The 12619-nt window shown below is 56.8% G+C and overlaps 1 protein-coding gene across 1 annotated transcript in view; it reads right to left on the bottom strand.

The window, feature by feature from the left end:
• Window positions 1-1376: 1376 nt before the first annotated feature.
• Window positions 1377-12619, bottom strand: part of DNAAF5 (dynein axonemal assembly factor 5) — a gene marked incomplete at its 5' end in the record, with an annotated part of 22606 nt that continues 11363 nt past the window's right edge. The window contains 6 exons of the mRNA XM_015592473.1: window positions 1377-2340; window positions 5044-5232; window positions 6153-6309; window positions 6939-7089; window positions 9760-9907; window positions 12490-12615. Of these exons, the coding sequence (XP_015447959.1) occupies window positions 2204-2340; window positions 5044-5232; window positions 6153-6309; window positions 6939-7089; window positions 9760-9907; window positions 12490-12615 (908 nt within the window). The remainder of the gene's footprint in view (window positions 2341-5043; window positions 5233-6152; window positions 6310-6938; window positions 7090-9759; window positions 9908-12489; window positions 12616-12619) is intronic.

The following is a 12619-nucleotide window of genomic DNA, read 5'->3' as shown; positions in this document are numbered from 1 at the left end:
CCACACATTTCACAGATGCCACAGCAGTTTATTCATAATAGCCGCCAACTGCACAACCCAGGTGTCCAGCAACAGGTGAACATGACAGTGGTGTATTTGTGGCAGGCACTGTAGGGCCCTTCACGGAAAGCTCGCTGGCCCCGACCCAGTGCATGGATGAACCGCCTCGAAAACTGCGCTGAGTGGAAAAAGTCACATTAGACATGTGGTTCCCTTTACGTGGAAAATGGGCGACAGACAAAACTGGAGACAGAATCGGGTCCGTGGTTGGCTGGAGCTGGGGACAAGGGTGGGGACCGACTGCCAACGGGCTTGAGGGAACGCTTTGAGGTGACAGACGTGTTCCCAAACTGGGTCGTGGTGATGGGTGCACAGCTCTGTAAATCTGCTAAAACTCATCCAACTGCACATTCAGCATGACTGAGCGTCACGGTGAGTAAATGCTACCTTGATAATGCTGTCAACCTCAAGGACTGCCTCCTGTCTGTCACCCGGAGGCTGGGGCCGTATTCTTTGCTGGTTGAATCGAGGAACTTACGAGTTTCCGAGAACTAAGTGCGGAGGGACGCGATGCGCTGGGGTGTTTAGGTCACTGAGCCTCTGCCGTCAGAGCACTTTCTCCGCACACACACACCTGCTGACACTGCAGGGGACCTGAGCCACGGCGACGCTGCCTCTGTCGCCCTGACACGAACGTGACACACGCATGAGTGCTTCACCCATGGGTGCCGGCACCCGACCCACGCTGGCTTGTCGAGGACAGTGTTGTCCCCTTGGCCAAGCTCTCTGCCAGTTACTGTCGGTTCCTGTGCCACCTGTGGGCTGACCGAACATGGGAGATGGGTTCCTGGCGGGACGTGAAAATGCACGGTGCTCAGGGGGGCGGTCCCCTGGAGGGCTCAGTGGGCAGTTGTGGGCAGTTTTAACAGGTTTCAGGTGATGCTGAGGAGGGAACAGGCAGAGGGGACAGAGGGCAAAGGGCAGTTCGGGAACTATTGCGTGAGCAAGACCACACTTGAGGGCCTCCCAGATCCCTGTGCCCACCAATCAGACTCAGGGCTCAGCAGTCCGACTTCAGGGTGATGGCAGTGCAGCCAGGGGACGTGGCCCCGGGGGTCTGGGCAGCAGCGACCCCACTGTCTAGTGCCAGAGCCACCCTGCCCAGCCGCCCCAGCCCACGGCAGCCTGGCCCACGCCCCGGTGACCCTCTGTGCGGAGCTCCTGCCACCTGGCGGCCAGAGAGGACACTGCAATGAGCTGAGGCAGACTGCAGAGCCTGGCATGCGGGAGGCTGGGTGCACCCTGGGGTTCAATCTAAGGAAAAGATGAGCGATTTCTACAAGTGTCAGTTATCAAAACACACAAAGACAAGCATGTGAAATAATAATAATAAATATTTTTAATTAAATTTCAAATAGCAAAGCATAAATGTTACTATTTGATTGTTGAAAAATTCATACAGCATCTCCCTTTATGTTAACATATGGAAATGATAACCACTTCAATTGAAACCTTTTAGGCACTTGGGTGTAGAAAGTTCTGGAGAATAAAATAAAATTTTATTTTACTGCTACTTGTAACACAACAACCAAAATTATATCTGATTAAATATTCTACTTTCAACACTTAGCATTACCGACCTAAGAAAAAACACTGTGACCGACTACAGCCGTATAACATTTTAAGTTCCAGTATGTTTTAAATGGGAAAAATTTCACTGATGATCGTTCTTAGGATTTCGAACTCTTCTTAGGCTGTTCACTGAGATGCTGAACGTCAGTGGACAGAATCTAAAGCAAGCAAGCAATTCCCTTCGAATCCCTTTGGCTTTTTTAGAAAAACTGTCGAGAACATTCTTGGTGGGCACTGGAGCCAGTGACCCCGGAACCCGGAGCGCGAGCTGGCCTGGCTGCCAGTGTGCGTAGCGGCGTTTAGTTTTATTTTAAAGTAGCTGCAGGTTTTTGGCAGACCTCTCGATGAACCGCGTAGAAGGACATAAGCACATAGAGCCACTCAGCGAATGCTGTTTCCGGAACTGCTGGGTCTGGAACACGCCCCAGGAGGACACGGGGCATTTTCCTGGGAAATACACCCTCCTCGCTGCCAGTCCCCTTGTGCGTGCTCTCGGCTGCTGACACAGAGGCGCCCGCTGGGGTCCGCTCCCCCCTCCAGCTGCAGCACCGACGGCTCTGCTCCCGGCCCGTCACTGAGCAGGCGGCCCGGCCCGCACGTGCTGCAGGAGCTGCTCACAGTAGGCGGGGGAGCGATGCTTGTGGATGACAGCCTCCGTCTCCCTCAGCAGGGCGTCAGGGAACAGGACGCTGCCTGCTTTGAGCACCCCTGCAAAACAGCAAACGCCAGAAATGCACATTCAACCAACACAAGGTTATAGAAATCCAACAGCACGGTGCTGGCCTGAGAACAGCCGCACAGATCAATGGAACACAACAGAGAGCCCAGAAATCAACACACGCCTGTATGGTCGTTTAATCTATGACGAAGGAGGCGAGAACACGCAACGGGAAGGACAGCCTGGTCGATAACTTGTGCTGGGAAAACTGGACAGATACATGCAAAAAACGAAACTGGACACCTTCTTCCATCATAAGAACAAACTACAAATGGATTAGACTTAAACGTAAGACCCGAAACGTAAAACGCCTAGAAGAAACCAAAGGCAGTAAACTCCTGACGTCGTTCTCAGCAGCATCTTTTTGGATGTCTCTCCTCGGGCAAAGGCAACAAAAGAAAAAAATAAACAAATGGGACTACCCCAAACTAAAAAGCTCCACACAGTGAGGGAAACAAAACGAGAAGACAAGCCCCCGAGCAGAAGATCTTCACCAACGATACATCCACTATGGGGTTAATATCCAAAACATACAAGGGACTCCTATGACCCAGCACCAAAAAAACCAAACGATCCGATTAAAAAATGGGCGAAGGACTTGAATAGGTATTTCTCCAAAGAGGACATAAAGATGGCCAAAGGATATATGCAAAGATGCTCGAGGTCACTAATCGTCAGAGAAACGCACATTCAAACCACAAGGATATCGCCTCACACCTGTCGGAATGGCCGTCATCGATAAATCATAAAACCAGTGTTGGCGAGGACACGGGGAAAAGGGACCTCGTGCACTGCTGCTGGGAATGCGAGTTAGCGCGGCCACTACGCAAAACAGCGTGGACGGTCCTCAGCAGATTCATTCCGCTTCTGAGTATTTATCCAAAGAAATCCAAAACACTCATTCAAAAAGATACGTTCACCCCATGTTCATGGCAGCGCAGTCACAATAGCCGAGATACAGAAGCATCCTAAGTGCTCATCGACAGACGACTGGATCTAAAAGCTGTGATACACACATACACCGGGATATTCCTCAGCCACAAAACAAATGACATTTTACAACTGCAACGACAGAGATGGACCCAGAGGGTATTAGGCTAAATGAGGTAAGTCAGGCGGAGAAAGACAAACACCATGTGACCTCACGATCTCACGTATGTGTGGAGTCTGAAGAACAAAATAAACAAATGAGATGAGAACAGATTCATAAAGAGAATGGACTGGCGACTGCCAGCGGGAGGGGCCGGGGGCTGGGTGAAAACGGCGACGGGATCAAGTGCAGACGGGCAGACACGGCACAGTCACGGGGTGTGAACTGCAGCATGGGGAATATAGTCGATGATACTGTAATAACCAGTCACGGTGCCAGCTGGATACTAGGCTGACTGGGGGATCACTTTCTAAGTCACGCAGACATCTAACCACTCTGCTGTGCACCTGAAACCAATATCAATAATACCGAATGTCACTGTAACTGAAAAATAGAAACCACCCCTCGCTGGGCTGCTGCCACGCCGGACTCGGCCGGCGGCCTGTTTCCTTTCGCTCCCGTCCCTACGCTCCCTCCCGCCCGCCTTTCTTCCGGGTCGTGTGAGCAGGTTCCAAACCCCACGCCAATCCAATCTACTTATTGGCCGTTTGTCGCAGCTCCTCGCTTCACGCGTTCGGGGGCTGCTGCAGGGATCGGTGGACACCCTGGGCCTTTCAGCGTCTCCTGAACGACCTGACGCTGTGTGCGGACGGGACGTGTGGCCTCGGGTGGCGGCAGAGCCAGCAGCTTTCCGGGAACGCCACGTTTACTGGACGGGACGACCACGGACAAACGACTGACAGACTCGGGTATTGAGACTTGGGAACCAGGCAGGACATTTTCTTGATAATGAGTGAAGTGACCGTATTTGTGGCCACTGATAGAATTTAAGCTTTCGAGCAGAAATTACAGTTCCAGAAATCTTGTTTCTGCCACCACGGGCATGACATGTTCCAGAAGCTTTTCTTCCCAAGACTCTTCTGAGCTTGATGCTAACAAACGTGACGCAGAAGACGCACGATTCAACGGTGTCCCTTTCCAAGCGGCCAGACCGCAGCGTTACCGACGCACGCAGCTGAGGTGCAGGACGGGCCCACGGGCCCGAGCATCCCCAGCGAGGTGGCACAGTGGCGTGGGCCTACCTCCCCGCAACGCTCAGACGACGACCACGCGGCCGGTTCAGGCGTGGGGTCAGCGAGGCCACGCTCACCCGGACGGCTGTAAAGTGCCCTCTCCCACCTACACGTCTGTCTGAGGCGAGATTTCGTCCTGTGTTTTGACCAGAACACTGTGTGACAACCGCCCCGCGCAGAAGTAGGTGACAAAATCTAGGTGCCTTCTACCAAGCTAGACGTTAAAGAGATTTGCAAAGATGTAAAACAGTGACACCCTTCCTGCTCATTGCTTTGATTTGGAGAATACATCTTTCAAAAACACATCTTACTCATGTTACTACGGAATGGGCCTGTTATTTTAAACAAATTGATAAACGTCTTAGAATCTGCTCCACTTGAATTCCCACTATGGTAACATCACAGGCCATAACCAAGGGAGACCATGGCTTTTGGGGTGCTTCAAGGGACCACCGCCCCCTGCTGGAAGGACTGTGCTAATGCCCTCGACACAGGGAAGAGACTCAGTGCCGGGTCTCCGCCACGCTTACCCAGGATGGCGTCCTGCACGGCGCCCTCGGGGTCATCCAGGTGCAGCAGGAGCTCCCGGTACAGGAACTGGATGTCGCCCTGGTAGTGAGCCTTCTTGTCCTTCCTGACACACTCCAGCCACGTGGCCAAGGCGGAGGCGGCTGCAAGCCTCACTTGGTTGGAAATGTCGTCGAGGCGCTTCAGGAGTTCTGGAAGGAGAGTGGGGGGTGGAGGGGGGGTGAGCGGGTGGCAGGGGCACCCCCCCTCAAAGGCCAATCGCGGCCCTTCAGCTCAGAACTCGGCCTCTGCCCCACCCGGTGCAGTCCGCCCAGTGCAACTGTTCATTTCCAGGAATTCTTAAAACTATCTTTTAAAAATTACTAAACGTCCGTGGCAAACAGCACAGACGATGAAAACTGGTTTAAAAATGGGAAACCGCAGCCCCGCGCTCCGACTCGACCTCTGACCTCTGACCTCGGCCCCTCGGGACGGCTCCTGGGGTGGTGCTTCGGATTCCTGGGCACTCTTTGTCACGTGACCTGCTCTGAATTCCTACCTTTTTGATTTCCAATTTGTTTTTCAATGGACGTTACCTTTAGCTTTTTGAGGACGTCAAACACATTCTAGAAAAGTAACTGAGGTGGCACTGTAAGTCACAGCCCGGTCTAGGGCTGGGGACATCTGCTGTCCCTCTCAGGCCGGTGCTGCCAGGCCTCAGGAGCCTGTTTGCAGGCCACTTGCGCTTACCACTCGCCCGCGGCTGCTTTGGTCTGGGATTTGTCTGGGGCTCGGGGTCCAGAGGCAGTGACACGGGGGTTTCAAGGGCGGTGGGCAAGCCACACACGGAGGCTGGCTCCAGCTCCTGCTCCGAGGGGGCCCCTAGGTGGGGCCTGCACCCCTAGCTGCTGCAGGAACCCAAGTTCCTGCCCTGCTTCTGCTGGGTCCCCTGCACCCCACTTCTGGTCTACAGATCTGTCTTGTCCCTTGCGTTGTTAGCTGTTCAGTGATGTTTTATCTGTCATGGCATTGACGTTACTAGAAGTCAAAGCAGCATTTTCTATTTTTCCTATCAAAGAAACAGCTGTCAAACAAATACATACATGTGCTTTGGAAAAGGAAAATGTCCTACCAGGATAAATCTTGATGAATTTATCTGGATCAATCGCACCACCAGAGGTTTTCAAAAATACGTTAATGATTCGGCAGGAAGTTAGTCGAGTCATCTGAGAATCTTCTTCCAGGGTGCTCAGAACTTGGGGCATCAGTGTCTCCTGCACGTCCAGTATCTGCGACAGGACAAACAGGAGACGGGACATGCTGACGGCGCCTGCGCAGTACCACGGACCTGGTTCCGACGCAAACATAACGGCGTCGGGGATGCAGTTCTGGAATTCCTGCACAAGAAGTGGACTTGAAGCTCGATTTTAAAATCTAGACAATTTGAACAGTTTTTAACGTGGTCACTTGACTTTTAAAAGTCCATTATTCACAAAGTCTTGCTGTGGCACAAACCCTACGCAGCCTGCCACTTACTCGTGTGACTGTGTACTGTGTCCAAGAAAGTACAAAGGGCATTTTTCCTTCGACCAGCGGTCTGCCCAGCAGGAGGGGCGCTCACACAGGTGACCACCGGTCTGCCTAGCAGGAGGGGCGCTCACACAGGTGACCACTGGTCTGCCCAGCGGGAGGGGCGCTCACACAGGTGAGCACCTGGCGAGGCGTTTCACGTGAAGGCATGAACGCAGCAAAAACACATATGCCTGCGATTAAACTCTTTGTCTTAAGAGTAACGTTTGATATGCAAACCTAAGAAAACCTGCAAGATGGCCGAAGGAAACAAAACGCTTCCCGGCGAGGCCAGGGAGCCGCAGGCAGCCGTGCCCGCCTGCAGCGGCCCAGGACGCCTGAGCCTCACCTGTGTGGCAGACAGCGCCTCGCAGCTGACCAGCGCCCAGAGGCAGGACACAGCCGCCGTGCGGATGGCCGCGGCCGTTCTCCCTGCGTGCCACTGCAGATTGGGGACCAAGATGTCCTTTATCACGGTGTCCAGGTAGCTGTGAAACTGCCTGCAGGGAGACACGAGAAGGCTGGTGAGGAAGGGCAGACTCTCCGTGAGGAAGCGTTTGGGTTTGGGAAGGGACCTGGCAGAGAGGAAAAGGCCAAACAGAGGGCAGCAGTGAAAGGGGAAGTGGACCCCCAGCAAGAGCCCTCTGCTTCCCACAGCAGGTGGCCGTCAGGGCCAGGCTGCAGTCCCCGGAGATCCTGTGGGCCTCTCCTGGGACCAGCCACGGGTCTCGAACTCCAGAGAACCCCGGGTATATTTCCAGCCTCCGTCCCGCCTTGCTGTGGAGGGGCTCACCTGTCCTCCAGCTCTGAGGAGGAGGCAAGGCTACACCCGAGCACACGTCTCCAGGAGCATCGACCAGGCCAGCAGAGCCCCGGCCCGCCAAGTCTGCACGTGGCTGGTGGCTCAGTACTGCAGGGCCCTGTGGTGGGCACCTCACCGCCCGGAGACAAGCGCCAGGGCTGCTGCCAGGTCCTACTGCACCCACAGGCCTCTGCCCTCAGATCGACGTGTATGCGGTTGAATGAGTAATTCATTAGTTTATTTCCCAGCGTAATTGCAAAGTATGTTCCAGAGGCACGTTCCGCGTGGCAAACTCAGCTGCTTCAGAGGCCGCCGGTGCAGAGGGCGAGGGCGCCGGCGTTCTCCGCTGCTTCCAGCAGGGGGCGCTCCAGAGCCTGCCAGGAAGGTAAGGGAGCAGGTGCGCCAGTGCACAGGGCTCCTGTGGCTCAGTCAGTTCAATCAGGTTTTCAACGTGCTTTAATTCTTAAGCAAAGAGCTGTTTCCTGCAGAGTGACTTACAAGAGGACCCTCTGGAAGGACTTTGCCCTGCCTGCTGTCCTTCGAGGTGGCTGGGAGAGCCTGAGGGCCACGCGCTGGCCCTGGGAGATGGGCAGCGGCCATGCGCGCTGTCCGGCTGCAGTCTGGACCGCCCTCTGAGGTGTCAGCACGCCAGGCAGTAAGAGCGCTAGACTCGAACGTACACAGGGAGACGCGCCCTGTGCGGGTGAGGCCCCCGGAGGCGGGGAGCCTGTGCACACATGGCTGCCGGGCCCGCTCCCCCGTGGGACTGAGCCCGCGGGCGGGAGCTGGACAAGCGTCCCTGCACGAAGCAACTGCAGAAAATGGGCCAGGTGGCCTCCAGGGGGTCCCCACAGCAGGACAGGAGCCCGAGGGGACACCGCCTCTTTCTGGGGCGCTCTGCGGAAGGAGCACCCCCTGTTCATAAAGGGAACTGCTCTCCAGCCTAGGAGGCGATTCTCCGGAAGGGGCTGTCCTCAAACTGGGACCCCAGTGTCCCTGCTGTTCCCTCAGGACTTCTGTGGCACGTTAACGAGGCTCGTGGAAGCCTTTTTGACTGGCGTGTCCCAGGCAGAACCTCCTGGGGCCAGAAGCCAGCCTCTCCCCAGGCACCTGCCCTCTGTCCACACTCAGAGCAGGACCCACAAGCCACACAGGTGCCCGAAAACGCTGACCCGATGAGCGGATGCTCTGACGGATGACGGTCTGTCTGTTTCAGCAGAGTCAGTGACGTAGTTTATCCCCTACCATCCCACAACCCTAAAGATCGAAACCAAGCGGACGCTCTTACCGTCAGCCTTCCCGTCTGTAGAGCTGCTGACCCTTCACCTAAGTCACTGCGGATCGAGCACCTTTCTTCTCTCAGCCCCGGTTTTCTTCCGTGAGGTCTTCACGCAGTTTCTTTCAGGAGCTGGTCCAAACTTGGAGGTGGGACTCCGCGGGTTAAGTGCCCTCAGGGCCATGGCCGAGTGCAGCTTCCGAGGGGACGGGGCCTGGACGGCGTGCACAGGGCCTCGCAGGTCACCCGTGCCTACTGACGGGGCAGCTGCCAGCGCCGCGCTCGACAGCTCCTATGGTCCCTCCCAAGCCTGGACACCTTTGCAGACAAGCAGGAAGTCAAATTTCTTGCAGTAAGGTGTCTGGCTGGGGGCCCGACAGAGAGACCAGAGTGGCACTCGGAGACGTCTCACCGGCCCGGCCATTTCCGTGGGGGACGGTCGCTGCGCGTCAACGACAAAGCAGGCCTCTGGTTGATCTGTTCCCTCTCAGGGACGGCCACCCCCAGACAGCTCACGGCTCACCCAGCGACTAGGCCCGTGAGCCCGCACGCCCCAACCCACCCAGCCCTGCCGACTTAACAAAGGGGACCTGCAGGGCCCGGGGTGTCTCTGCCCCATGGCGAGGCCTGTGTCCTGTCTGGGTGTCCTGGGGATTCGGGGGGCGCTGCCCCAGGCTGCCTGGACCCATCGGTTCTACCTCTGGCCGCTTGCTCCTTGTCCTTTACTTCGAAGCCACAGTTGGAACGCAGCCTAAAAGCCCCTCCCTTCACGCTTTAACCATCGGCAGCGATTCGATCAATTCTCTCGGGTTGGGAAGGCACCAGAGCCTTTTAAAACTAACGTACGAGCCATTAATAGTTAACGTGCTCTAGAACTTTTCGTTCGATGGAATTTTAGCGGCCGCACCACAGCGACTTCGATTCGGTGTCTCTGGTGCGCTCACTGACGAGACCTCGTTGTGCATCCGGGGGAACATGAGCTGCAGGCAGCGGGGACCACTCCACTTCCCACCTGAGAGCTCTGCTGGGGGGCCGTGGGGGGGCCCGGCGCAGAGCGGGGTGGGGTGCGGGCAGCGTGGGCGGAGCACCTACCCTCGTGAGTCCACGGTCTCCCTCGCGTCCAGCAGCACCCGGGACAGGGCGGAGAGCAGCTTGAGGCGCATCTGTGGGTCTCTGGCCGGCTGGAGGCAGCTCCTGAGCAGGGGGACGAGGTGCGGCAGCGCCTCCCCGAGGGCCGGGCCTGCAACACAGAGCCGGTGGGGCTGGGCCCGCAGCACAGGCATCCCCTGAACCCTAAATATCTGGCAATCACTAATCTGTTCTCTATCACTATAATTCTGTCACATCAAGAATGCCTTATGGAATCATAAAGTACATAACCTTTGGAGATTGGCATTTTTCACTCAGCATAATACCCTTGAGATCCACCCAAGTTGTTCTTAGATCAATATCAATAGTTCATTCCTTCTCCACGGCCCCCCCTCCGGGCTCCCGGACGTGCTCATCAACTCAATCCTCGCATCACTCCAATTGTTCAATATGTGAACTTTCTATTGTCTTGCTTTTCCAAATTCTTAAAAAAAATTAGTCTAGCAACGAAAGATAGAGTAAAACCAGCTACTCAGAACAGCTGAGTTGTTTACTATTCGCCCCTGAACCGGGCGGCAGAGCCCCGTTTCCAGACTGGGTGCTCGAAGGAGGGACGGATGTGGTTCTCCCCGCCACGGAGGTTTTGGACTTGGCCAGTGGTGCTCGGCCTGGAGACTCGCCGCATCGGGGCTGGGGTCGCCCCGCTGGGCCGTGCCCACAGATGGGGCTGCGCTCTAGACTAAGCCGGTCACTCTGAGCCCACCCAGTGCACAGCACAGCCACTGGTTCTGTAAGAGCTCGGAGCAGGCAGACCGGCCTCCACCTGGACCCCTGGCCGCAGGCCGGGCCAGAGGGAGCGCGGCTGGAGGGAGCCAGCTCGTCTACCTGGAGCTCCTGGGGACCTGCGGAGAAAGCAGACACTGCCCCATTTAGGTCATGGGAACTGTCCGGGATGGCAGGGTGAGCATGAGACTGTGCCTGTGTGCACTCAGACCTTGTGGCTTTTCTTCCCCGTCGCACTGGGGACGAGACCCCGGTTCAGTGAGCACCTGGTCCCCTCTCGTGCTGGGCTGACTTCTGCAGGCTGCTAGCCCTCTACAGACCAGCGCTGAGCACACCATCCAACACCCGTGTCTGCGTCAGATGTTCCCAGGAGCCGTAAGAAGCCTCCTCACGGCGGTGGGGCGTTTGTCAATGCCTGAGGTACAGTGAGGGACATCAAGTGTCCAGTGTGTGCACACGACACCAAGCGCCAGGCAAAGGTTCCAGTCCCCGGTGCGAGCCGAGCACGTGCTGAGCGCAGTGGGTCCGATGGCCGCGTGGGCCCCTGGAAATAACACCCGGCAGGAGACCGAAGGCCCGCGGTGCGTGTGACGGGCACGTCAAGAAAAGGCTCCGCCTGCTGCTGCCCTCCCACGGATGGCCCTCGCGGGGCTCCTGAAGTGGGCCACTGGGTATTCCGAAAGCTAAAAACACCAACACCGCACACTGACACTTGATGGTACGGTCCTTCCCAGCGCTAACCGCCCACGTGCCACGCGTGTGCACAGGTGCCACATGGCACACACGCGTGTCCCACGCTGCTCCAAAGGCTGATGGTGTGGAGGTGGCTGCCCGGGCCCTTCTGAAGACGATCACGCAGCGACTTCCTATAAGTAACCAGGCCACTTCCAATTTCTGCTACTAAGTTCTACCCGCTGAATGGGGCACCTGGCTCTCTGCGACTAGCGCCATTTCCTCAGGACAAGTCCCATCGGTGTGCCTGCCGGGTAAAGGGTCTGAGCACAGTGACGGCTCCAGCGGCACAAACTCAGGCTGCTCCCCACGCTGCCTTGCACTGCGGCTTCAGCTCACCAGCTGTGTGGCCCCGGGCCAGCCACTGACGCTCTCTGTGCCTTCAGCTTCCTCTTCTGTGAAACGGGGGTGACACTTCCTCCGACAGGGTGCTGGTAAGGACATGAAGGCCGAGGTCGTGAAGCAGTCACACAGCGTCTGCTGGCAAACAGCTGAGTTTTCTTCTCAGGTGTGAAAACATGGCTTTGCAAACCATTTTGAGCTTTCCAGGTCTCATGGTACCGGGGTCCTAAGAGGGGCCAGCTTAGGTGGTGGAAACTCTCCGGGCACAATGACGGGTCACGGTGACACAGTCAGGCACAGCAGGGACCCTGCGGATCCAGGGCACAGTCACAGCGCCTCCTGGCCCGCGGAGACGAGGGGCGGGGCACCAGGAGACAGTGTGTGCCGGTCCGCAGCCCACAGGACGCGGAACTGTCGTCAGCTGTCAGTGAGGGGATGAGCGCCCCGCCCCGGAAGCACGGGGCACGCGCGGGGTTGCCGTGGTTTCCCCGACGAAGACAGTTAAAGTGCCCAAGTCTGCACCCCATTACACAACACCATCTGCCTCGGGGAACGGCTGACTTAGGACGCAGACCAGGAGCCAAGCTGGTCTCGGGAGGAGGGCGAAGTGCTCCCGCGGCCGTGAGGGACCACGTCTTCACACGCGCCCTGAGGACGTGCAGCTGAAGCTCCAGCACAGCCCCCTGCACCCCAAAAAGCAGGACTGCTCCTTAAGATGCTCGTTCTCCACAGGTGAGTGACTGCGAGTTGCTTTGAAAAAAGAACCTTGGTTCATTGTAGCTCAGTCTGTGGCCCCCTGGTTCACGCCGAAACCTCTGAACACCTGGGGGGCAGGGTGGCCCAAACCCGGCCGGGGGCGCGTTTCGGGGGGCTCACCTGCGTGGGTGACCAGCACGTTAAATTGCTGGAGTTCTGCAGAGTGGACAGTCCAGTCGTGCTGGGACGCGGCCAGCCACTCCAGCAGAGGACCCGTGTGATCTCGGTAGAGGTCCTGGCTGTCACCCCC

Source organism: Pteropus alecto, unplaced genomic scaffold (assembly GCF_000325575.1).
Source record: "Pteropus alecto unplaced genomic scaffold, ASM32557v1 scaffold56, whole genome shotgun sequence".
Classification (NCBI taxonomy): domain Eukaryota; kingdom Metazoa; phylum Chordata; class Mammalia; order Chiroptera; family Pteropodidae; genus Pteropus; species Pteropus alecto.
The sequence above is the reverse complement of the archived record's forward strand: the minus strand, read 5'-3'. Positions and strand labels throughout refer to the sequence as shown.